At 53.3% G+C, this 24,979-nt stretch overlaps 1 protein-coding gene across 1 annotated transcript in view; it reads right to left on the bottom strand.

Moving 5' to 3' along the window:
• CDH23 (cadherin related 23) overlaps window positions 1–24,979 on the bottom strand; it is a 422,351-nt gene that overhangs the window by 361,530 nt on the left and 35,842 nt on the right. The window contains exons 2-3 of the mRNA XM_077946644.1: window positions 16,743–16,814; window positions 10,276–10,353 (exon numbers count right to left, since the gene is read on the bottom strand). Coding sequence (XP_077802770.1) covers window positions 10,276–10,353; window positions 16,743–16,809 — 145 coding nt within the window. The 5' untranslated portion in view covers window positions 16,810–16,814. The remainder of the gene's footprint in view (window positions 1–10,275; window positions 10,354–16,742; window positions 16,815–24,979) is intronic.

Consider the following 24,979-nt stretch of genomic DNA (forward strand, 5'->3'; position numbering starts at 1 on the left):
CCCTACACAAGCTGTGTGACCCTGTGTGAGTTACTTTTCTGAGCCTCTGCTCCTCAACTGCAAAATGAGGGTTATAAGACCCACTTTTTTGCTGTTAGTATTCAATGAAGCAATGTGTATGAATGACTGATCTAGAGAGATTAAGTATGTAATAAAAGCTAGTCACTATTTCCCCAGTTATCGCTAATGTGCATATCCCTACCCCACCCCGGCACAGCCTGGCACAAGTGTTCAGTGCCTGGCATTAATGGCATGCCCACACGACAGGTGGCACATCATCATTATCATTAGTGTTATTATGGCCGCATCCAAAACACCAGCCCTGCCCCATACCCACACCTGTGTGTTGAGGGGCAGTCTATAGCTGGGGCTGCCACAGGCTCCAGATGTGCCCAGACAGGGACCTCTTGGGAGTGACTGCAGCCCCAAGGACCTCCAGGAGGGCACAGTCTGTTCTATTACCAGGAGGGCCTATGCCGCCCTGGATAACGGCAGAGAGGAAGCAAGGACACAGAAGCACGCAAGCCCTCCCGGGGGTTCTATCAGTCACCCCTACTCCCAGAAGCGAGAGAAAAATCCCTTCTGTGAGGGCACCAAGAGCCCAAGGCCCTGGGCCCCTCGGTTCCAGCACCAATCATCTGGAAAGATACTAGATCACCTCCTTCCTCCAAAACCACAGCCCACTTGCCAACAGTCCCAGGAAGCCTCCAGGCTACCCTCACTTCCCCTCCTTAAGCACTCTAGCCCCAGATCCCAGCAGCTATGAGGCAGCTGGAGACTCTTCCCCAAACTTCAATTCCTGAGCTCACAGCCCACCAACCCAAGAGGACGCCCCTTCTTGCCTGGGGCACCAGTGACTGCATGGGCAGAGCCCCTGGAATTCCCTCTGTAGCTGGTGTGTGAAGTCAGGGCAGATGCAATCTGGACCCCAGCAGTAACTCACCAGGGACCCTGGGCAAGCGCCCCATTCTCCACCTCAGTTTCTCCATCTGTGCAACTGTTTGTCTAACAAAGTGGTCACAAACAGTCCGACAGGAGGCCCCTGGCGTTTATCACAGGTCCTCTGATTTAGTATAGAAGTGAACACACAGGTGGAAAATACAGGCTCTTTCACCCCTCACTGCTACCTGTGACTTTAATTTCCACCGAAGACGGTTCTTCTTCCTTAGCACCTGTTACAATCGAACATACTGTATATTTTTTTCCTGTGCTGCTTTCTGTCTGCTCCCCGCTCTAGAATGTCAGTTCCATGAGGACAGGGATTTTTGTCTCTTCTGTTCGCAAGCACAGTACCTGGAACAGTGCCTGATGCATAGAAGACACTCAACAAAACATTTGTTGAATGAATGAATATAAGTGTATATGTGCATCTGTCTGTCTACCTATCTATCTATCTAATCTATCTATCCTAGACTTCTGGGCAAGATTACATTTGCCCAAACAGTTCCACAGCTTAGAAAGGAGTTTAAAAATCATCTTAACTGCAGGAAAAAAACATTAGTGGGAAAGTTGATAAAATTTGCATAAACTGTCATTAACAGTATTACATCAAAGTCATTTTTCTGGTTTCCATAATTGTATTATGGTTATGCAAGATGTGAACATTATGGAGAGCTGGGTGAAGGGTATATGGGAACTCTGTACAATTTTTCAACTTTTCTGTAAGTCTAAAATTATTTCAAAATAAAAAGTTTAAAAATAAAATAAAGGGCCAGGTACAGTGGCTCATGCCTATAATCCCAGTGCTTTGGAAGGCCAAGGCAGGAGGATTGCTTAAAGCCAGGAGTTCAAGACTAGGCTGGGCAACATAGCAAGACTCCTGTCTCATACACACAAAAATTAAAAATTAGCCAGGTGTTGCTGCATGAGCATGTAATCAGCTGCTTGAGAGGCTAAGGTGGGAGGATCATTTGAGTCCAGAAGTTCCAGGCTGCAGTGAGCCATGACTGCGTCACTGCACTCCAGCCTGGGCAACAGAGTGGCACCCTGTTTCTAAAAAAAAATAATAACATAAAATAAAAAAGTATTTATTTTAATATGTGTTAGGAAAAGAGAGTCAGCATCTTAGCCCTGAGATTTCACTCTGATGGTACAAAATGGACATCTGTCTCTCTATGCAGGTGCTGTGTCCAGTTCCACCCCTTCTCTTTTTGGAGACTCTCCCATTGGGCGTAGCTGGGAGGGGCAGACCCTCACTATCGCCTGCCCCTTTGCAGCCTGAGCATAGACACATGCTCAAGTTGGCTTGGCCACCTGGACACTGCTAGCCCGTTCCATGAGTGGTAGAATTCATTCAGGGTGACAGCAGTGACCGGCTGGACAGATTGGCCAATTTCCAGTCTAGGTCCTTTTGTTGTCAATTCCAAGAGCCTCCAGCAGCCTTCCAATAGAATGGACAGCCAGAGGAGGTTTCTCCAGCGGGCAACCAGGAAGTTTGCCTGACACATTAAAGTTTCCTTTTAAAAATATGTTTATAGGAGCTTAAAAGCAAGCGAGCGAGTTTAAATTACAGCTTGGATTTCTAAGCACTTGCTATGGGCCAGACATAGTTCTAAGGGTTTTACAATTTGCTTGCTTAATATCCACATAAACCCAAAGAGGTAAACTGAACGTTGTTCCCATTTTGCAGAAGAGGAAAGTGAGGCACACTGCTAGTAAGAGGCAGAGCTGGGATTCACACCCAGGCAGTCTGGGCCTCACTTTCTCCATCTTCATAATGGGAGTGTTTGATGAAAACAGTGGCTCTCAAACTACAAGTCCATCCTGGGCCCTCTGAGGACGCTTCAGGTTAGGGTGAAGGCAAAGGTGGACAATACAGGCTGTTACACCCCCACTGTCTACCTCCCACCTTAACTCCAACCAAAGATGATTATTTCTTCTGGGCACCTATTATTGTCTAATACACCCTATATTTTTTTTCGTAGAGCTGATATCTACCAGGCTATACCACCTCTGCGAACACAGTAGGCAGAAAAGCCCCAACTATGCAGACAGCACACACCCAACTGATGTCCGGGAGCCACGGGACTCCTCCCATCTCCATCCCTCTAAGCTTCACAGTTCCTGTGGCTTTGCCACCAGCCCTCGCCGAGGGACAGCTCTGGGGTACCATGACCCCTCTTGCCTGTGTCAATCTTAAGCAACCTTCTGGTTAAGAGAAAAATAATTCTCCCACTGTGGTTCTCCACCCTCTCCCAAGAATGCTTCTCCTCTTTAAAGGGACATTGGGAGGAGGTTCCAGGGAGGAGGGACAGTCCTTTCTGGAGCGCCAGGGCTAAAACGAGTCCCAGAAAAGTCCTCGATGCCTCCCAGACTCCTCTCTCACCTATGCCTCGGTGCCTGCCAGTGTCTATGCTCATCACCCTTGAGCGTCGGCTGCCCACACAGCGCACCATCCGCCCTCCCTGGCCTCCCACTCTGCTCCACAGGGGCTGCTCCTGCGGGGAGTTGCTGGCCTGCTTGCAGGCACACCGCTCCTCCGTCTGCTGAGACTGCTGACGCGGGGTCAGCCCACCTGAAAATTGCTCTCCCTGGGTCCAGACGAAACAGCTGGGCATTGATGGAGTTTGGAGAGAAATTAATCAGCGCCAACTGGCAGCAGTGCCAGGCGCTGCCTGGGACCAATCCATCCTAATGAATCCCGGGTTCCCACCTTAATGGCTCCTGACAAGACTAATTTACTCGTGTAGGTGATTAGCATGGCATTATCACCTTAACTGTGGCTCAAGACGCTTTTGGGGTGCTGGGGGTTCTGGCAGGGGAAGTCAGCTCCATGTGTACCAACCTCAGTGACCAAAGGAGGGACAGGGAGGCAAGGGGAGGGGACCCAGCAGGACATCTGACATCCACTCGTCCATCCACTCATCCACCAAGCAGTTGCTGAGGCCCCCTTTGTGCCAGGCACCATGCTTGGCACAGAGATGGAGGCCCAGCTTGTTCTTCTGTCAAATGCAGATCATGCCATCTCTCCAGGACAATCACTGCAAGTTCTAACAGGAGGCCAAGCACTTGAAGTGCCTAATAGAGGCTCAGGCGGGAGGCTGGCCGTCAACAAACCGTAGCTCACATGAGCACTCCACAGTCTTGTATGATACAGAGACACTAAAATCACCGTTAATTATAATGTCAACATTAATAAGATTAATCAGTAAAAATTAATAGTCCAATGGGGAGTTCCACACAAATAGCCACGCTACAGCGTACTGAGGGCTTTCACAGATGCAGACAAAGCCAGCAGAAGGGCGGGCCGGGGAGGCTTCGGAAGCCTGTAAGCACAAGGGACATCTGAGCTGCAGCTTGAAAGAGGAGCAGGACTTTGCCAGGCAGGGAAGGGAAAGGGCACCCCTGGCCAAGGAAACAGCATGATGAGGGCACGGCAGTGGGACAGAGTGCCAGGTGTCGATGCTGGGGGGCAGGGTGTCTGTGGAGAGCGGGGGCGACTCACTGAGATAAAGAGCTCCACTTCTTCCTGCAGGCACTCGGGAGGCTTCTGGCTGTGGGCGGTTACCACTGTGACAGGAACCCTGCCCCCTCCAGGGCATGGGGTATGAAGGTGGTGGCCAAGGTGCAGGGCCTCGATGCCCTCCAGGATCCCTGCTAGTCCCCCTTGATCAACTTGGTGTCTCCAAGCCAGGTTTCATCCTGCCAACTCTGCATTCCTCCCCCAGGGCCAGCCACGGCTCAGGGCCCCAAGGGTCCCCAGCAAATATTCTACATACAGCTCAGGCGGGCAGCTGGGATGGTAAAAACAGGACCCCGGCACGGCACGGGCCTTGCCATTCACAAGCATAGGCATGTACAGCGTCTGTGCCATCTGCAGGAAAGTGCTCTCCTGGATCTACTCCCTGGGAAGTCATCCCCATCGCCACCAACACCTCGCTCCTGACAAGCCCCAGAGAGAGGAGTGCCTGCCTGAGCCTCCAGGAGGGATGGTGATCGGGACATGGAGCCGGGCCCCGGGTCCTGCCTTGGAAGATTCCCCTACATGCTCACCAAGTCCAGACATGCACTCCTTCCCTAAGTTCCGGGCACACACCAGGGCAGGGCTGGGCTCTGGGACACAGTGATGGCCAGGCCACCCGGAGGCATTCACAGACCAAGAGGGGAGCCAGAAGAGCAACTGAGTAACAGCAGCATCTCCATAGGGCTAACAGAGAGGATGGCCGGGTCCCGGAAAAAAGCAAAGGGAGCAGCACTTAACCCCCAATGGGGAGACCCAGGAAGGCCACCCAGAGGCAGTGGCATCTGAAAGAACCTGGTAAGCGCAGGCTCATAATGTTCCAGGCAGCAGGAACAACAGCTGCAAAGGCCGTGAAGTGGGAACTTGCCTTTCACACTTAGGGAATAGAGGGAGACCAGCACAGATGAAGTAGAGCTGGCGAGGGGGATAGCGGGGTGGGGGTGAGGTCTGACAGGTGGCAAGTGCTGGGCTGCAAACAGCCTGGATGCCGTTGAAGAACATGGGCTTTTACTCCATGTGGGAAGGAGGGACTTGAGCAGGCCTTGGAGCAGGCTCTGCCTCAGGCCGGGCAGGGCCATCCACAGCTGGGATAAAAAAGGCCACAGCTCGGGTGAGGGGAGTCAGGGAGAACACTGAGACCTGAAGAAGTTGCTGGGGTAACTGGGCTTGGACCTCGGTGATGGGAGTGGGAGGGCCGAGAGGTGAGAAGATTCTGTGATGATCTTGGAGACTAAGCCAACAGGATGCCCTGAGGGATGGGAGGAGAGGAGAGGGAGAAAGAGAGGCACAGGAATGAGTCCCAGCTCTCGGCCTGGGCAACTGGCAGGATGGAGCCGCAGCTGAGATGGGGAAGGCTGCTGGTGAGGCAGGAGTTTGGGGGAGGTCAGGAGTCCAGCTTTGGACAAGCTGAGGATGAAGATGTCCCTTTAGACACCGGGCAGAAATGTTGAGTAGAGAGGTGGCTACAGGAGTCTAGAGTCTTCCCTGAGGAGTGGCCCAGGCAGAAAATGTAAAGCTAGGAGTTGTCAGCATATAGGTAGTGTCCAAACCAGGAGGCTAGATGGGACCACCATGGGAATGAGAAAGAGGAGAGGAGAGACAAGAGCTGAGCCCTGGGGCCCTCCAATGCTAAGAGGTGCAGGAGGAACCAAAAGAGAGGCTGGAAAGGGGAGGGTGGTATCCTGGAGGAGAAAAAGATCAACCAATTGAAGGCCACAAGGTCTGGGAAGAAACGATGGGATTTAGCAACACAGAGGCTGTTGGTGATCTTGACATCAGCAAGGCTGGTGGGGCATTTCAAGTAGATTCAGGGCCAGGCACGGTGGCTCACGCCTGTAATCCTAGCACTTTGGGAGGCTGAGGCAGGAGAATCACTGGAACTCAGGAGGTGGAGGCTGCAGTGAGCCAAGATTGCGCCACTGCACTCCAGCCTGAGTGACAGAGTGAGACTCCATCTCAAAAAAAAAAAAGTAGATTCAGGTGGTAAGTGGGAGACGGCACCCCTGCAGCACCTGTCCCTCATGCTAAAGGTGTCATGTGACCATTCAGGGCTGATAACCAGGGCCAAGGTGTGGGTGAGGCCAACCAGCCTGATCAGGGACTGAGCTGCTGATCTGCCCTCGCGCCACTCCACCCATTCCAGGCTCTGCTGCCAACAACTGATGTTCACATCTGGAGCAAGACATGCAGGGACACGGGGACCTGTCTGGGGAAGCAGGGCGATGTGAACAGACCAGGAGAAGGCAGCACTAGTTAATGACTTCATTTGGCTTCTGTCTTCTCCGGCTGGTAGACGGTCTTCAAAAAGAACATTACACAGAGGGAATTGGAGCCTGAGATAGGTGAGGAGATAGTAGTGAACACGCAGTCTCTGTGAGGGATTTCAGACGGCCATGCTGTGCCCTCCGATTCTGCTCCCAGTCCACTGGCCCCCTGATGGAACGCAGGCAGGAGCATATAAAATGACAAGGCTCAGAAGGTTGGGGGTGGATAAAAGTCTCAGTCTCTAACCCAGGAGAACACATTCACAGAAGCTACACACAGATAGACCCTGTAGCCCAACTCTACCTCTGATTCTTAAAAGGAATTTTTTAAATGAATTAATGCATAAAAACACTTAGGACACTGCCTTGAACAGTCAATAAATGCTGTTGTTATAATAATTTATGTTATGTGTATATATAGTATGTCGTATATGTTAAATTATCATTTTTAATCTATGAGGCTCCAGCAATCAGAATTAGATCCAATGGGTAGTTCCAGGGAGGCAGGTTTCCTGTTACTCTTAGGAAGAATTTTTTCTTCCTGGAACCGTCCCACAGCACAGAGTGAGCTGCCTCGTAGGCCCATGAACTGACCATCACTGGGTGTCTAAAGAGAAACCAGGTAATGAGGCCTCGAGCTGGAAGTTCGATCTGCCTACAACTCTGACCTCTGGTGAGCTGACACGTTCAGCCTGGGTTGGGCTCTGCCTCTTGCCCTGGCACTGAGCACCACCCTGGATCCAGCTTATCTGTGTGTTTGTCCGCCCTGAAAGCCCATGGCTGGTAGGACAGCCCAACCCACCATCCCTGGGCCACACACGGGCCTCCCTTTAGTAACAACAAAACATTCCCAGGTTGGAAGCTTTGGAGGCAGTGGTATTGTATGTAAACTTCCCAACAGTCCAGTGAGGGGACTATCCCATCCCCATTTTGGAGACTGGAACTCTGAGTCAAAGAGTGAATGGTTCATGAGAGCCAAGTCTTAAAGTTAAGTCTCTAGACCACCCCACTCCCCATGGCAGGCAAAAGGCCAGTCCCCTGGACAAGCTGTTTCAACCTCCCCCTCTCCCTAGCCTGCGGGTGGGAGGCCTGCACCCATGAAGCCCACCACGTCCATGTGAGTCCATACCCACCATCTGCTTGGCCCAGGGCCAAGTGGGTGCCAACACCCAGCAGACGGCTCCAGGCTGGTCTCCTCTGAGGACCTGGAAACAACTGGGGCCAGCCAGGCTGCCCCAGCCAAAGTCCACTGGGTTTATCTTTCCAATGCCCACTCATTGTTGAAATGAGGAGATAGAGGCCCAGAGAGGTGCAGTGCTGTGCCCAAGGTCACACAGCGAGAAACAGATGTTGGGCTCCTAACTTTCAGGTGAAAGCTGTGCTGCTCTCATACTGATGCAAAAGGAAGGGAAGAGGCTGGGAGGGCGCTGAGCCAGCTCCGCACCCACCCCCTGCCTAGAGAGATGAGCACAGCTATCTTCCAGCTCACTGAGCCCCCTCTCAATCCTATGGCACCCTGGAGTCAGGGATCAATCCCCATGGTACTAGACAGCCACCCTGCTGTGACTGCCAAGTGCAGCCTTAACAGGGCTTGAGGCCTGGAAGCTGCTCCCGGAGGCCGATCGATGCTGGAGTTTGCAAAAGACAATCAAGAGTCAGAGCCAAAGGCAGCAGGAGAAGGGCCTGCTGGAGGGCTGGCCACTTGGGCATCCAGCCTAGGCTTGTCACCATCAGCACAGGTCATGCAATGCCCACACCTCCACAACCCATCCCAATACATAGGCCTCTGAGGACCCCATGCTCAGAACCTGGCATGCAAGTCACAGATGTGGGGACAGAGTGGGGACAACTCACTTGAGAAGGGCCTTCACTTCCCCCAGCCGGCAGCAGGGTCAGTTAGTGGCCGGCCACACCTCTGCCTCAGTGGCCCACCTGCCCCAAATATATCCCTCCACCACAAAGGGATCTCCCAGAGGTTGAGATTTAAATGGACACGAATGATGATAAACGCTGCTAACAGCACACCCATCTGCCTAGACACACGCACTGTGTGCTGCTCTGTTGGCTCCATGCCAGCCCCACCCCAGGTCTGGGTGGAGAGAGGAGTCACAGGTGAATTCCACCCAAAGAACACAGGTGTGTTACAAGTCCAGTCGCCCACAAATATCGCCCAACCCAGTCCAGAGGGGAGCAAATAGCTCGGCAGGGTCCCCAAGGGATGTGGGTACACTCTCTACCCTCAGAAAGGGTCTCTGCCTATGAGAGGGCATTCCAAAAAGGCAGGAACCTTCTTCCTGGGGACCCCTCAAACACCCAGATCCCCAAACCTTAACCCCAAATGTAGCCTTACAACACGAATCTGTCACCAAAGTAGTAGCCGGTTTCCACAGAGGGCCCCCCACAGCCCCCATGAACAAAGCGCTGCTGGGCCATGGGGACAATCCCCACAGCAAACAGCCAGATGCACACCTGCTGTGCCCAGCACCCCCTGAAAAAAAAGCCTCCATCAGGAAGAGTGAGAGGCGCTTCTCACAGGCCCCCACTGACAGCAGGGGAGAGTCTGGGTCCGCGTAAGGCACCCCACTTCAGCAGAGATCGTTGACAAATTATGCATCCACTCTACCAAACACCTACACTGGGTTTTATATGAAAGAGTATGTACATGACCTATCAGGTGAGCATCTCAATATCTCGCCCCACTCTGAGCCATCATGCCTCATTTTCAAGTTCAAGCGATGCTCCCTAAAGATGCACCATGCTGACCCCTGACACACTCGGCCTCCGGCACACAGCCACGCCTTTGCACACGTAGAGCAGGCAGACCTGAAAGTAAGAAGCCCCGGATGATAGACACTTTCCCTAAAGTGACACCAGCGAGAATGACATGACAGAGGAGGACTGTCGGTGGAGGTGGGCAGGCCCTTTTCAGGTCAGGTGCTGCTGGTTGGCTGCCTGCACACGGGCACAGGTGCCTTCCCATCAGCACAGCTATAAGACAGCTCCTGCAATTCAGCCTGAGAAGCTTCTGGGTCCTAAGAACTGAGCTAAGACCATGGGGCCACAGATGTAGGAGGCAGGCCCTCAGTAGGGGGCCAGACACTGGGACGGACCTGAGTGATGGGGCAACGAGCCGAGCACCAAGATGTTTATAATCACCCCCTAGTTCATGTTTTTTCTCATGCCAAAACCAGGCAAACTCGATGCAGAAAACTTAGTAATCACAGAAAAGTGCAAAAGGCCAACAAAACACAGTCCACAACAGCTGCCACTTCAAATATTCACAAGGCCTTCAAGTGCAAGAGGAATCCCCACTAGTGCGGGAGTGGAGCATCTGAGGCTCAATGTGATAAACCATTTGACGTTCAGAGCTCCCCTCTGTGGGACTGAGTACCCCGTCCCTGGAGGCATCCTAGTGGGGGCCTCTCTGAATACCATGGAAAATACTCCAAAATCAGGTGGAAGATGACCTCAACCTATAAGATCCCCTTCATTTGTGGGAAGGGATTGCGCCCCAGGCCAGCCGCACGCCCACCAGCCCGTGTCCCCACTCACCCACAGGCGTGTCCTCGCTGATCAGCAGGTATGTATCAAAGAAGTGGTTGGTGAAGAAGGGCAGCCGGTTCACCTGGCCTGGAAGTCAGAGGACAAGAGCATCAGCCAAGTACCCCCCATCAGCTTTACACACTCTATAAGGTGACACAGGGTGAGGGCTGCAGTGGGCACTGAGCCTGTGTCCATGGCCATGGTCAACTTCCCAGGACCCTGGAAGTCACTATCCTGCCTCAGGGCAAGTGAGGGACAATGCCAGTAGGTCGGCAGGCGCCTGTCAGGTGTGTGGCGAGTGAGGCCGCCTGCCACACGTGCCTGCTGAGCATGGCCACATGGAGCAAGCATATGACAGGGGCTCCCCAGGCAAAAGACAGGATTTAGAAGCCTCTGTATGAAAAAAATTAGTGTAAAATAGCTCATTGATCTTTTACATTGATTATATATTAAAACGATTATATTTTGGATATATTGGATCAAGTAAAATATATGATTAAAATGAATTTCACCTGTTTCTTTTTACTTTTCTGATTATCATTTTTTTTAAGACAGAGTCTCACTCTGTCACCCAGGCTGAAGAGCAGCAGTGTGATCACGGCTCACTGCAGGCCTGACCACGCAGACTAAAGCAATTTTCCCACTGCGGCCTCCCAGTTAGCTGGGACCAGAGGCATGCCCCAGGCCAGGCTATTTTATTTTATCTTATTTTATTGTATAGATGCATTGGGGAGGGTCTTACTATGTTGCCCAGGCTGGTCTCCAATTCCTGGGCTCAAGCAGTCCTCCTGCCTCGTCCTCCTAAAGTGCTGAGATTACAGGCGTGAGCCACCACACCTGGTCTCTTTTTACTATTCTACTGTGGCTCTTAGAACATTTAAAATCACATGTGGCTTGCATTGTCTTTCTATTGGGCAGCGTGGCTCTAGCAGAATATGAGCTCTGCAAGGACAGGGCTTGGTTGACGGCTGGAACCCCGGTGCCCAGAACAGGGCCTGACACTTAGATGGCCCACAGGATGATCTGGTATGTACAGGAATAGCCAGCTGATCCCGCAGAATAATAACAATGATGATAACAGCTGCCATCTCAGGAACCCCTTCTCTGTACCAGCTATTTAAACCACCTCACTCAATCCTGATGGCAAGGCAGGGGAAAATGAGAACTCCAGGGGATAACTAACATGCCTTGCTTACACAGCTGGCAAGTGGCGGTGGCCATCCAGGAAGCCAGACCCCAAAGCTCGTGCTGTTAACCATGTACTGCTCTGTGATGGCTTCAGAGGGGGCTGGGGCTGGAGGCGGTCAGGGTGATACCCACATGGGCTGGGGAGCTTAGCACCTATGAGAAGCCCCCACTCGAAGCTTCCCTGAGGCTGACTCCCCCGGTCCCCCCGGCTTCTCCTAGGGGCCTTCAGTTGGCAAGTGAGGGCACTTCCCCTTGGTCCCTCCCAACCAGAAGGCAGCTGGTTTAGCTGGAAGTGGGATTGTCATTGTGCAGCACCTGCCATCGGGGGCACTGGCTCAGCCCTCCAGGGGCCCTGAGCATGGGCATATGGGGTAGCTCTCTCTCCCTCCCTTTCTGCTGACCCAGGCTCCCTCAGAGCAGTGCCAGGGTCCCAGAGGGTGAGAAGGCTGGCATCTGGGTATGGCACTTCCTCCTCCAGCCCAAGATGCCTCCTAGTTGGGACCAGGCAGAGCTGGGAGACTCTGGCCTCTTTTCCTCCTCCCCACCTCGATGTGCTCAGGCAGACAAGCTGATGCCATTTCTAGTCCCTCATTCTGCCCTCTCTCACTTCCTGGCCAGGACCGACGGCCCTTCTGCCTTCATTTGCCAAATTCCTATTCACCCTTCAAATCTCATTTCCATTGGCCCTTCTTCCAGGAAGCCCTCCCCGACCACCCCAAATACTCACATGCACCCATGAACACACCTCCCCACTCTCATGTCAGGAGCACAACAGCCTCAGATAGAGGCAGTGGTCAAGGGCCTCACCTTTTTTGAAACCCCCCTGTGCCTCTTTCTAGCCATATGACTATCCCATGTCTCAGTTTACCCATGTGTAAAACAGCCATAACAATAGGACTTCATGGCTAACCTGAGGATTAAATGAGACGACATACATAAAGCGCTTAGCGCTGTGCCGCTGGCACACAGCAAGCACTCCATAAATGGTAGCCAGTATTAACATTGGTATTAATAAAGATGCCGCCTTTGCAGCCCACTGGAAGGCTTTTGATCCCTGCCAGGGGCCTTGGGCTCAGGATACAGGAGAGCAGGACGCAGCCCAGCCGAGGTAGATGAGTGCCCAGAGAACTCAATAGCTGGTTTGGGCTGGTGAGGCTAGGAAACCAGTGAGGAAAAATAAAATCACCTGCAGTGGCATCGTTCGTTTTTAAATTTTACTTTATAGGGCCTGCTGATAATCAATGGCTGGGAGCTCTGCACGGGCAGCTAGGCAGACTCGGGGACGTGGGTGGCCTGCCACATAACAAGCAGTTCCCGTGTTCCCAGAGCAGGCCCACCACAGGCGGGGCAGACAGGTGACTTATTCTCAAAGCCGCTGTTAAAGCGCAGTAGCTGTGTGCTCAGGAGCTTTGGGGCCTCCAGCGATGCGGGAATGTAAGTGGATGTGGAAGGGGAGGGGTGGGGGTGATTTCTTCGGGGGAAGGAGAATCCCAGCTTCCCAAGTGTAGGACCCCTTGCTCTGTCTCAGGCCCCACATGGCCCACCCCATTGTGGGTCGGTGGCTTGTGAGCGCTGCCCTGAGCCCTCTCCCACCCTCTCCCACCCTCCCCGCCACCCCCACTGCCATTCCCCAACTACAGCCTGCAAAGGTAGACCAGGCAGGCATGTGCCTGCTTTACTTAGTTCCAGCACCCTAAGGGGCCTGAGGGGAGAGGGGAGAGAAGGGCGCAGAGAGGGCACAGCGTTCCAGCTGCCTGCTGAATGACAAGAATTTCCTACACACAGGGGTAAACACAGGCTGGGTGGCGGCATGGAGGTGCCATCCAGGGGACCTGATCTGGGACTGAAGGGACGTCGGTGTGCTTGTATGGGGAAGGTCCCCACTGGATCATGGCAGCCCAAGTCAGGAAGCATGAACTTCTCTCTGAATTGCGGGGTGGGGGTTCCTCTGAGGGCATGAAGAACCCAGTCAAGTGGAGGTTCCAGATTCCAGCCAGGCCAGCCTGAGTCCACGCCTCGGCTGCCTCCCCAGACCTCGGGGCAGGGGTGGGGGCTGAAGGCGCAGTGGCTGTACTGAGATTCCGGCTGGAGAGAGCATCAGAGTCCCCCTGCCAGTCATCCCTTGACAAGGAAGGCGCACTAGACAGGGAGTGCAGGGATAAATTCAAGGAGTCAGGGATTTTGCGTGCTCTGCCACTGCTGTTGGGGAGCTTAGGCAGATCCCTCTCCTTCTGCCTCGCCCTCTGCCCCATTTTCCAGCCTCAGGATGGGGACAAAAAGCTCTGCCCTGCGCTCCAGTCCTGCCTCCCAGCCACAGGTGTCCTGTGCACCTTGGTCACTGTTGGGGTGGCTGCAGCGTGGCCCACAGGAACCCCAGGGGACAGGAGCCTGACATGGTGTCAGGTGGGGAAGCCAGGTGGCCTCATGGTCAGGCGCATGGGTCCCCACCCAGCGCCTGGGGACCGAAGGAGTGACCCAGCAGGATCCTCGCTGGCTGGTCAGTCTAGGATGGGATGGGGCGGGCCTGCCCAGGCCGCTTCCTGCCTCCCCAACCAGCCCATGGATGAAGGAGAATTGCTAGAGTACATTGAGGCCAGAGGGGAGAAGGGCAGGAGGCTTGAAAGAGAGAAGACAGGCTGGCAAGGGGTTTTGACAGCCCTGAGCCCTACCCATCTCTGACTACCAGGGAGGGGAGGAGAGATCAGCTGGGGCGACGGGGTCAGGTGGAAGCAAAGTGGCGAGGGCAGTGTGGTCTGGTCTGGGGCACAAGTGAAGGGCTAGGTCGGGGCGGGTGTCTAGAGGGTGGCCTGAGAAGGTGATTCAGTCACCCACTCTCCCCCAGTCCCTAAAGTCAGCCACTGCCCCAGCAGGCCAAAGGAATAGCACTGGCTGCTTCAGACAGGGACCAGGAAGAGGGGACTATGCTAAGCAATGAGAGAGAGAGGGACCCTTGTGCGTATGGCAAGCACATAGTCCACACGCAGGCCGACCACATGCGTTTTGGCATAGAATTGCTAGATGACCTTGGGCAACTTGCTTAGCTTCTCTGTGTCCCATTTTGCTCCCCTTAGAGAAAGATTACTTCTGATAATAAAGGAGCCAATGCTTAATAAGCACTTATTCTGTGCCAGTCAGTATTCTAAGTGCTTGATGTATAGATTAATCTATTTGATCATTTCGACGACCAGAGAAGGAAAGTCCTATTATCGTTCCCATTTTAAAGACAAGGAAATTAAAGCACAGCAAGGTTAAGACACTCGCCCAAGGGACCCCTTGGCTGAAGTGGGACTGGAAGACAGGAGGTCAGCTCTGACTGTACGCTCTGTTCTTGTTCTCACCCTGAATGCATGAAGCATCTTTCATCTGGAGAGCTCAAGGGGAGACTGCCATGTCTCACAGGGGAAGGCAGCTGAGGGCTTAGCACCTGCTATATTTCTACTGATGTATTTTTTTTTTCTTTTTTCATTTTTTGAGACAGTCTCGCTCTGTCACCCAGGCTGGAGTGCAATGGCACAATCTCAGCTCACTGCAATCTCCGCCTTCTGGGTTCCAGCAATCCTTGTGCCTCAGCCTCCCAAGTAGCTAGGACTACAAGTGTGCACCACCACCATGCCCAGCTAATTTTTGTATTTTTATTAGATTTGGGGTTGTGCCATGTTGGCCATGCTGGTCTTGAACTCCTGACCTCAAGCGATCCTCCCACCTCGGCCTCTCAAAGTGCTGGGATTACAGGCAAGAGACACCGTGCCAGGCCAAGTGTATTTCTTTTTAACAGATGAAGAAAGTGAGTGGAACGGAATGGGGGAGGGGGGTGGGTCCCAGGTGGCAGAGTCCCCAGGGAGGCTGAAGAAAGTGTCCTGATTCTCACCGTCCAGTGAACATGGAGGTCAGGGCTGCTCTCAGGCGCCCCTGATTAAAGCCTCCCACGTGGGGCGGGGGGAGCAGGGTTGGAGGGGTGATATCCTGACAGACGCCCGCATGGAGGATGAGAGACCCCTGCTTTGTACAGCCTTGGGCCAGTACTTCTCCAGGGTTCGGTGTCTCCTCTGTAAAATGTGCTGGGAGTTAAGAAAACGCCTGAGGCTGTCTTGCACTCTGAGAGTCTTTGAGACTGTGCTGTGCTCATGGGTTGCCTGGATGGGAGTGAGCTCCCCACCACAGGGGGTATTCCAGTAGGGATCCCTCCAAACATGGAGGCAAGGAGAGGGGATCCTCGAGGGACACTCAGGCTGCAGGATGCTAGCAACACTCCAACAAGCACGAGCCTGCAGCGGCCTCCAGAGACTCCACCTGGCTCCCTGCAGAGGGAGAAGGAGCTGGCCCCCCATAGGAATGTGTGTGCGTGTGTCACCAGGTACACGGTGCCCACAGCTCTTCTCTGGGGATGCCATGGCCCCCGGGGATGCCACGTCAGGCGTGCCTGCTCTCCTGGCCTGCCTTCAGTGCAGCCCAGGACTGCTTTGCTCCCCACCACCTGCTGTCCAGGGGCCAAGCGAGAAGCGAATGCCCAGGCCTCTTCTAGCCTCCTCCATGGGCTCTGGAGCTGGCACTCAGAGCGGGCTGCTGCAAGGCCAGGAAAGGAGGGCAGAGGGGAAGCCTCCCGGCTGCGATTCCTTTGCTCAGACTATGCCCTCCAGCAGGATGCCCTTCTTCCTGCTCACCTAGTTTAAAACTACTTCTTGGTCTTCACAGCCAGATCAAATGCTGACCCTTCTGGCTGGGTTTCTGCTGTCCCCTCAGGCCCAGTTCATATTTTCTTCTGATGGACGTCCCTGGAGCCGTGCCCATCCTTCATTACCACTCTATTCACCCTGCAGTATAGGAAATCCTGCGTGTGTCTTTCTCCCCTGCCAGGCTCTGAACTTCGAGAATAAGTTATTTCCTCCATTCCCCCAGAGCTGGATGCAGTAGGTCACACACGGTGCAAATAGTAGGTGCTCAGAACACAGCCGTGGAACTGAACAGAGCTGTGGCCAGTCCCTGCACCCCAGGAGGAGGATGGTTTGCGGTCACAGGTGCCTCCTTCCCTTAGAGCTCATGTATTTCTCAAGGCTCCTCCCATTCCCTCTTGTGTCCCAGGCTTTGGGGACAGCTGGTATTTTCAGCCCTGTGAGAGCTGCAGAAGGCAACCGAGGCCCAGAGAGAGAAGTATGTGCCTCAGTCCCACAGTAAGGCAGTGTCTCCAGAGTCCCAGAGCACAAAGCTGAACCACCAGCCCCAACACCCTCCAGCCTGGCCTCCCGTGCGGAGGCTGCCCGTGGAGTAGACACAGGGAGGACTGGACTTACCCCAGCATCCGGAGATCAGCACCAAAAGCCAGGCCACGTGGCAGCTGGTAGCAACATGGCACCCCATGGCTCCTGGGGACACAAAGAAGGAGAAGAGGATGAGAAGCCTCCTGGGCAGCAGGGGGTCTGCTCCTCAGCCCCTCCCACCTCTGCAGCTCCAGAGAGAACTGGGGCTTGGAAGGGAGGAGAAGGAATCAAGTCAGATGGAGGGTTTGGGAGCACATGGGAAAAAAGAGAGGGTCTGTATCATTTGGTTTTAACATTGTTCAATCCTGGGTATAGCACAGTGGCCTGTGAAACACTGGGGCTGTGGCCTATCGGGTCCTCTTTGCCCTCATGGGGACTGGCTGTCCTGCAAGGGAACTCTAGGCAAAGAGTGACATATTCTAGGCTCAGTAGATGGAGGGAGGGGCTGCTGCCTTCAGCCTCCAGGACGACATCCCCCAAGAGTGACAGAGCCTGGTTTTCCTGGGGACAGCATTGAGGAGATGGTCACTGTCTGGGAAGACAGAGGTCTAACAGGAGGCTTGACAAGTCCAACAAGCCCAAGCCCACCACCAGTGCCCAATGAGCATAGCTCTTCCTGTTTTTCATTTTTTGTATTCACCATATTATCCCATAACCTTGTATATGAAGGGATGCAGCAGGCCATGGTGTCCAAAGAGGCACAGAGAGGGGAGGTGACCTGCCCAGGACCTCACAGCAAGTCTGTGGAGGCTAAAGCTGAATTTTGAAGGGCTCAGAGCTAAGCTCTATTGAGATCTGGGGCTCAGCTGACAGAGGTTCTGTAAGATCAGATCCCATTTCTAAGGGTGGCTGGGAGGGTAGACAGCTCTCTCCCACATGGCAGCAGCCCCCACTCTGGTCCCATTCCATCAGGGCCCTGGTCCTCCAGCAGCTCAGAAGCAGGCCTCCCTAGAGCCCAGCAGTGACACCAGGGGGACCACGCTCACCAACCAGGAATCCTAACCTCCTACAGAACTGTCTGCCTTGGTAGTGCAGGGCCGGACTCACACACATCAGCCTTCAGTGTGTACCTACTGTGCATCTGGCCTGGGGGGGTGTCCATCTCCCTGGCTCACAAAGTAGGGTTAGAGCCATTCGGCAATTTGTTCAGAGACCTCCAGCTAGAGACCAGCATCAAGACCCAAGCTGGTGTACTATCTCTCTTGTCAATAAGTGACCAGGAAAGACACAGGGCAGTGAATGGAGCTGGAAGAAAGGACTTTTGGAGAGACTTCCACATCTCTGCCAACATATAGGGGTGAGGGATTAAGAAAGAGCTGAGAGCCCAGAGCCCTTAATTCTGGACTTGGAGGGGCCCCAATCCCTGTCAGCCCACATCCCCAGTGAACAATGAGGTGACCCTACCAGATGGTTCCTGACCAACATGACATACAACAGTCCAGTCCACAGTCCCCTTTTGCTTTCCTTCTAATATTATAATTAAAATATCCTAATTACAAAGCATGCAATAGTCATTTGAAGAATAAAATATTCTTTTTCTTTCCTTCTTTTTTTCTTTCTTTTTTTTCATTTTTCTTTTTTTTTTTTTGGACAGAATCTCACTCTGTCACCCAGGCTGGAGTGCAGTGGGGTAATCTTGGCTCACTGCAACCTCCACCACCTGGATTCAAGTGATTCTCCTGCCTCAGCCTCGCGAGTAGCTGGGATTACAGGTGCGTGCCACCAAGCTTGGCTCATTTTTTTTGTATTTTTAGTAGAGACGGGGTTTCACCATGTTAGCCATGCTGGTCTCGAACTCCTGAACTCAAGTGATCCACCCGGCTCAGCCTCCCAAAGTGCTGGGATTACGGGTATGAGCCACCATGCACGACAAAACACAAAAGATTCTAAGACGTATTTACATAATAGGGGGCAACTCTTCCCCTACACATCCTATTGAGTTTCTGAATATTAACAGCCCATCACAGGGGTTGCAAACTGAAATGCCTACAAGGCCAGCAGGGAATTTAGATGAGGGTGATGCTGGGTGGGTGGGGATGATGGCCAGTTGGAGGCCACATGCTCTCTATTGAAAAGTGGCAGCTGTTGATGTGTTTCAGCCAAGAGGGAATGTGGGCCCAGGGTGGCAGAGCCTCTGATTTTTCTCAATGAAAAACTAGAAATCAGGATTTCACATGAATTCAATTTTTAAATGTTGGCAAATAACTCAATTTGTAAGGAACACTTTGTGAGTCAAACATGACCATGGCCAGAGTGGGCAGGCAGGGCCTGGCATGCATCCTACCAGGCCTTTCTCTGCACCCAAGAAATATGTTCCCATTACACACATGTACGGAGCTGTGAGGCTACTGTTTACTTTGAGAATAACAGAGTTACCCTCTACATACAAGCAACTTGCTTTTCACACATCAAGAAATTCCGCAGATGGCACTCCAGGCCAACATTGCTTAGAATTACCTCTTTCTATTTAGGAGATAATAATAGCTCATGGTATGGATGTTTCCTAATGGAGACTTCATCCCTTACCGATGGGCATTTGGATGTTTCCAGATTCCCGCCCCCGTCCCCGTGAGCAATGCCACCGCGAACGTCTCTCTGTACATAATTGTGTTGGGATTTGGCTCTTCCGTTTGGTTCTCCAACAGCGGGAGTGCTGGGTCAATTAAATACAACCCGGAGTGTGTATGTGAACTTTTACTAGACGCTGACATATTATCTTCTGGAAAAGGCTGTGGCAATTCGCAGTCCCGCCACCAGTATATGAGGGGGCCTATGTGCCCACCTGGAAGTGATCTCTCTTTTAAATGGCTGCCAATCGGACACATGAAAAATGGTATAGCATTGCTGCTTTAATTTGCATTTCCCTAACTACTAGCAAGGTTGAGCAAGATGCCTTTCTCTAAACGTTCAAACCACTTTCCATCTGTTATCTTGCGTTACCCTATCATATCCTGCAAAGAAGCTAGCTAGCAGCACTAGCATTATCCCTGATTTACAAGTGGAGAAACCGAGGCACTGGGCAATTAGGTGACAATCTGACATCTCACAGTGAGTGAGTATCTTCTACAGAAAAAACCTCAGCCCCCTGCCATTCCCAAACCAGATGTCATGAGAATTAAACAACATCTACTAAGAACATCATCCACAAATAGCTGGGGAGAGCACGCCATTCTGCTGGGTGTTGCAGGAAGTTTGCGGTGGAAGGAAGGGAGGAAATGAACACTTGTTAGGCAATCCCACAGGCCAAGGATTTTCACAGGTATTATTTTTACTCAAACTTCCAAAATAGCTCTATGAAGTAGGTCTTCTTGTCCCCATTTGATAGACGAGGACATTGAGGCTCAGAGAGGTCACTCTAGGATTGATCAGGTGTGCCTGAGTCAGAGTCTCCTGCTGTTTCCATCACACCATGCTGCTGCTCCCGTTTCCTGACTGTGTAAAAGGGGAAGACATGACCCCTCCCTCATGGAGCATAATATCCATCACACAAAAAACACAGGGTGAATATCTGCCAAGAGGTGAGCGCCTGCACACACATGTGCATAATGCCTTTCGCTTTCCACAGTGCGAGCTCAGGCTCCAACACTGCCAGGCACACTGGGCCTCCAACCTCTCTTCTTAAGTGCCCTTCTCCTTTCCCCATCTGAGGCAATCAGACTGCCTCAGTGCCCAGATCCAACAGTCAGGGGTAGATGCACACAATCCTAATTCTGCAGGATTGGCAGGGACTGCCTCCAGAGCATCTGGAAGCAGGGACCATCTCAGCTCCATCCTGACTCTGCCTCCATCCTCCCCATAGGGCGAAGTGGCACCGACACTAGGTCAAGGTGACACAGGCTCCAAAGGGTAAAGCAAAGCTGCTGGGCCTGAAGGGCTCCACCCTGCTGCTGGGTTTTCCCTGAGGTCCCAGATCTTCTTCCTCTGGCTCCTCTGGCTATGGGAGGAAAGCAAGGCCCAGAGAGAGCAGAGGCTGATGCCAGCAGGAAGAGACAGACTCCTAAGCCCTGACCTCCAGCCTCGGTGTGGTGAGCGACGCTGCTTTGCCTGCTGGCATTCCTCAGTAGCGGGGCCTCGGCGAGCAGCATGGGTCCCCAGGGAGAGCCTGACCTCGCTCTGCTCTGTGCAATAGCTGCTTCCTCAGCCTCCTGGCCTCCTCACCTCCCATTCAGCATAGCCAAGTGGCTTCCTCCACCATCTTCAGGCCCACCCTTAGGATGGGGCCTGAGCTCCCACCAACCCTCATGTCTCCCCACTGGATCAGGAAACACAGACACACCCTTCTGTGCTGGGCTTCCTGCTTGGACCTGGGATAGGTGCCAGAGACCTGCTCCAGAGGTAGGGGCAGGGCCACAGCCAGCTGCCCCCAAATCTCTCAAGTGCTGGCTTAGAGCCCTCCTCCTAAGACGACACACAGCCAGGCCCCAAAGCCCTCAGACTCCAATTCCCTACATCCTTCTTCATGCCAAACTTTGTGCCAGGCACAGTGGGGGACATAGGGCCATGAGAACATACAGCCGTGACTGGAAACATGTGCTAGGTTTCAAATAAGTGAAACAGACTGTCACTGCCCAGGGCCGTCAGGAGACAGAAAATCCCAGGGCTCCTAGCTTTCAGGGCTCAAGCTATACACACGTCAGATTCATAATTCTAACATTTACTGAGTCTATATTCTATGCCAGTCATTGTGATATACAATGCACTCTACATGCTGGGGCTCAGAGAGGCTAAATAACTTGCTCAAGGTCACACAGCTAATAAGTGTCAAATCTGGATTTGAACTCCATTCTGATGGCCATCATGGCCAGGCTCCCAGCCTCAGCCCCAACCCTTGCTGAGCTCAGACATGTGACCCAGGGGAGGGTCCTGCAGAGGCGCCTGATAGGAAGTCTTTGGGCAAGACCCTGTGGCATCTATTCAGCGAGCCCAGTGAGAATTCCAGCATGCTCACAGCCAAGGTACGCTGGGCCAGCAGGAGGTAAGCTGCACATGCCAGGAAGAAGGCGGATGGCTAGGGTGGTGGTGGGTGGGCTCCAGTTTCATCTGCCCTCCCAGGCTGTTGGCAACTCACATGCATTGCCCCTAGAACCAGTAGCAATCAGAGAATGCATGCTCCATCCGGGGTGAGCAAGTCTCCCCGCTCCTCACCCGCTACTGCTTCCCTCCACCACCTTCCCCTCAAGGTTGACACCTTCGTCCCTGGTGGAAGTTGACTACGAATTTCTCAGATTTAGGGCAGCAGCCCCACCCACATTAACCACCTTCTCCTGTCAGACCAGCTCTGGGATGAGGGCTGGCTAGGGAGGCTCTGAGAGGTGGTTCAGTGACAGCATCCATGGAGTCACCCACATAGGACTCACCCCCCCAGTCACCACCAAGTCCAATCAAATCTCAACTTACACCACAGAGAGCCACTGAGCTGCAAGGGGAGGCTTTGGGCAGTGGGAGATCCAGCTGGGTCTGGCCACACTGCAGAAGTCTGCCCTGACAGGCCCTACTGTGTGCTAGACACTGTGCTAGGGCTTAGGGACACAGAAGGGAACAAGGTAAAGCCCGCACCTTGGGGGAGCTGAGACTGCCTGGGAGAGACCAACCCCAAAAGAGCAGGTGGGTGAGTCATCCAGAGTGTCAGGAGCGAGGTGTCCTGGGAAAGAAGGGGCAGCGCAGGAACCAGCTGAGGGTCACTGGGGAGGTGACACTTGAGCACGCACTCGCAGGAGAGTTGGCCATGTGGATATCTGGGAGGAATGCCTCCCAGGCAGAGGGAGTGGCCTGTGCAAAGGCCCTGAGGCAACAGCATGCCTAGTGTGCTTGAGGAGCATGAGGAGGCCAGGGTGGCTGGAAAGGGTGCACAGTGGGAAGAGCTGCAGGAGATGAGGGCAGAGAGATCTCAGGGGCCATCATGGACACTTTGCAGGCCACTGATTGTGAGGAAACACGTGATATGAATAACCAGTTTTCAAGGAGCACCCTGGCTGCTGTGATGAGGACACACTGTAGGGGGTATGGGCGGGAGTGGCTAGACTGGTGTCCAGGCTCCTGCCGGGATGCAGGCAGAGATGATGGGCTCCAGGCAGCGGGGCGGTGTGGGATCTGGCAGATTCTGGACATATTTCAAGGTAGAGCTGAGAGGGTTTCCTGTTGGTGGGGATGTGACTGTGCAAGAATGAATCGAGCCCAAGCACCTGGGAGGATGGCATTGCCATTAGCTAGGACAGGAGAGGCTGCAGGTGGAGCTGGCTGAGGGACAAGATCAGAAGTTCATTTGAGACATGGCGAGTCTGGCATGGCTGTTGACAACCAACTAGCAACAGTGGGTCGGCAGCTGGACATGCTCAGCCAAGGTCCAGGCCAGGCTGGAAGCAGAAGTGTGGGAGCCACCAGCAGGGAGGTGGCGCTTACCACCGCCAGAGAGGCAAGATCAGCAGGGCTCCCACACCCCTGAGCTGAGGCAGCCGGGCGGAGAAGCAGTCCGCCTTTGAAAATTGTCCAAAGAGCCTGAAAACGCATATACCCTGTGGCCCAGCAATTCCACCTCCAGAAGCTCAGCTGAGGAAATCGCCATGGCTGTACGTGGACACCAAGCCACAGGGATGTCCACTGCTGCGTTACTTATGACAGATACCCAACAGGGGACTGGTTCAACTGTGGGATGTCCCTAGGAAGCAACAGGGGATGGTGTGTGGATTCCTAGTGTGTGAATGTGTGCAGGGGAGTGTGCACATACGGCACTGGGGGGTGAAGCTGGGGTGTTGTGTGAGTGGTGAGGTCATGGGAAATTTTATTTTCTTCTACCTAGTTTCTGCATTCCGCCTGGCTTCTATAATAAGCATTCAACGTGTTGATATCAGTGACCTCACTTATGTCCACCCTACCAAAATCTTGCCACAGCCTGTGAACACGTGGACAACCCTGATTAGACGTTCTCTCCCGCACTCTCCTGATCCTCCCTGAAGCCCAGAGTCCCAGGTGCAAACACCAGGGGAGACTCTGGGAACTGGGAGGGTCCTCGGCGGTCCTCTGACTGACACCCCTCCCTAGACTGCTACCAGACATTTCTAGTGACATGGAGCTCCTTTTACCCTGGGCAGTGGGTCCCAGCTGGAGAGGCCCTGCCTCTCCATCCCCTGAGTCCAGCCCCACTGGGTCTTTCCTCGCTAGGCCAGGAGGTCAGATTGCTCCCACCACCAGGAGGGCTCCCTCATGCTTCACCTGCAGGCAGCCACGAGCAGCAGAATGGGCTAAACCCCAGGCTCGGAGACAAGGCCCAGGGCTGGCGCTTGGCCACATACGGAGGGGTTCTCCTTTCCCCAGTAGAAGACCAACAGTGTGAAAGAAAAGCTTGTGCCTGAAAGCGCACAAACACACACAGTCACACACACCACATACACACACACACTCTGACACACTCACCTTTACACTCACACAGCACACACACTCACACACACTCAAACACACACACTCACCCACACACACCCTCATACACTCACAAACACCACACACAGTCTCTAACACACACACTCAAACACTCATACACTCTCACACACACACAGTCTCACACACACACATGCTCTCACACATACTCAAACACACCACACACAGCCTCCCACACACACTCACTCACACACTCTCAAACACACACACTGTACACACACACTCTCACACACCCACACACTCACATGGTCTCACACATACACACACCACACACACTCGCCCACACACTCGCCCACACACTCGCCCACACACTGCACACACACACTCTCTCTCAAACTCACACCCACACACATGCTCTCGCACACACACACTCTCACACCCACACACTCACACACACACTCAAACACCCACACACACTCTCATACACACACACCCACACACTCACACACACACACTCTTTCACACAGTCATCCACACACCCACACACACCACTCTCTCAAACACATACCCACACACTCACACACACAAATACACACACTGCACACAAGTCTCTCACACACCCACACACTCTCACACACACACACACTCTCAAACACACTCATGCACACACACTCTCAAACACGCTCATGTGTGCCCACTCTCTCACACACACATACACACAATTGTGTTCTGCCACTCCCTCCAGGAGATGCATCCACAAAATGCCCTCACTCCACCACACGGTACAACCCTGGAGGGCCCCTCCTTCCTGTCCCACTCCTTTGCCCGGGCTGGAGGAAGCCAGATTCCTTGCAAAGCTCCCCATGACCTGTGGGGGTTTCACCAAACACCTCTGAATC

This window comes from Macaca mulatta, chromosome 9 (genome assembly GCF_049350105.2).
Source record: "Macaca mulatta isolate MMU2019108-1 chromosome 9, T2T-MMU8v2.0, whole genome shotgun sequence".
In the NCBI taxonomy this organism is placed as follows: domain Eukaryota; kingdom Metazoa; phylum Chordata; class Mammalia; order Primates; family Cercopithecidae; genus Macaca; species Macaca mulatta.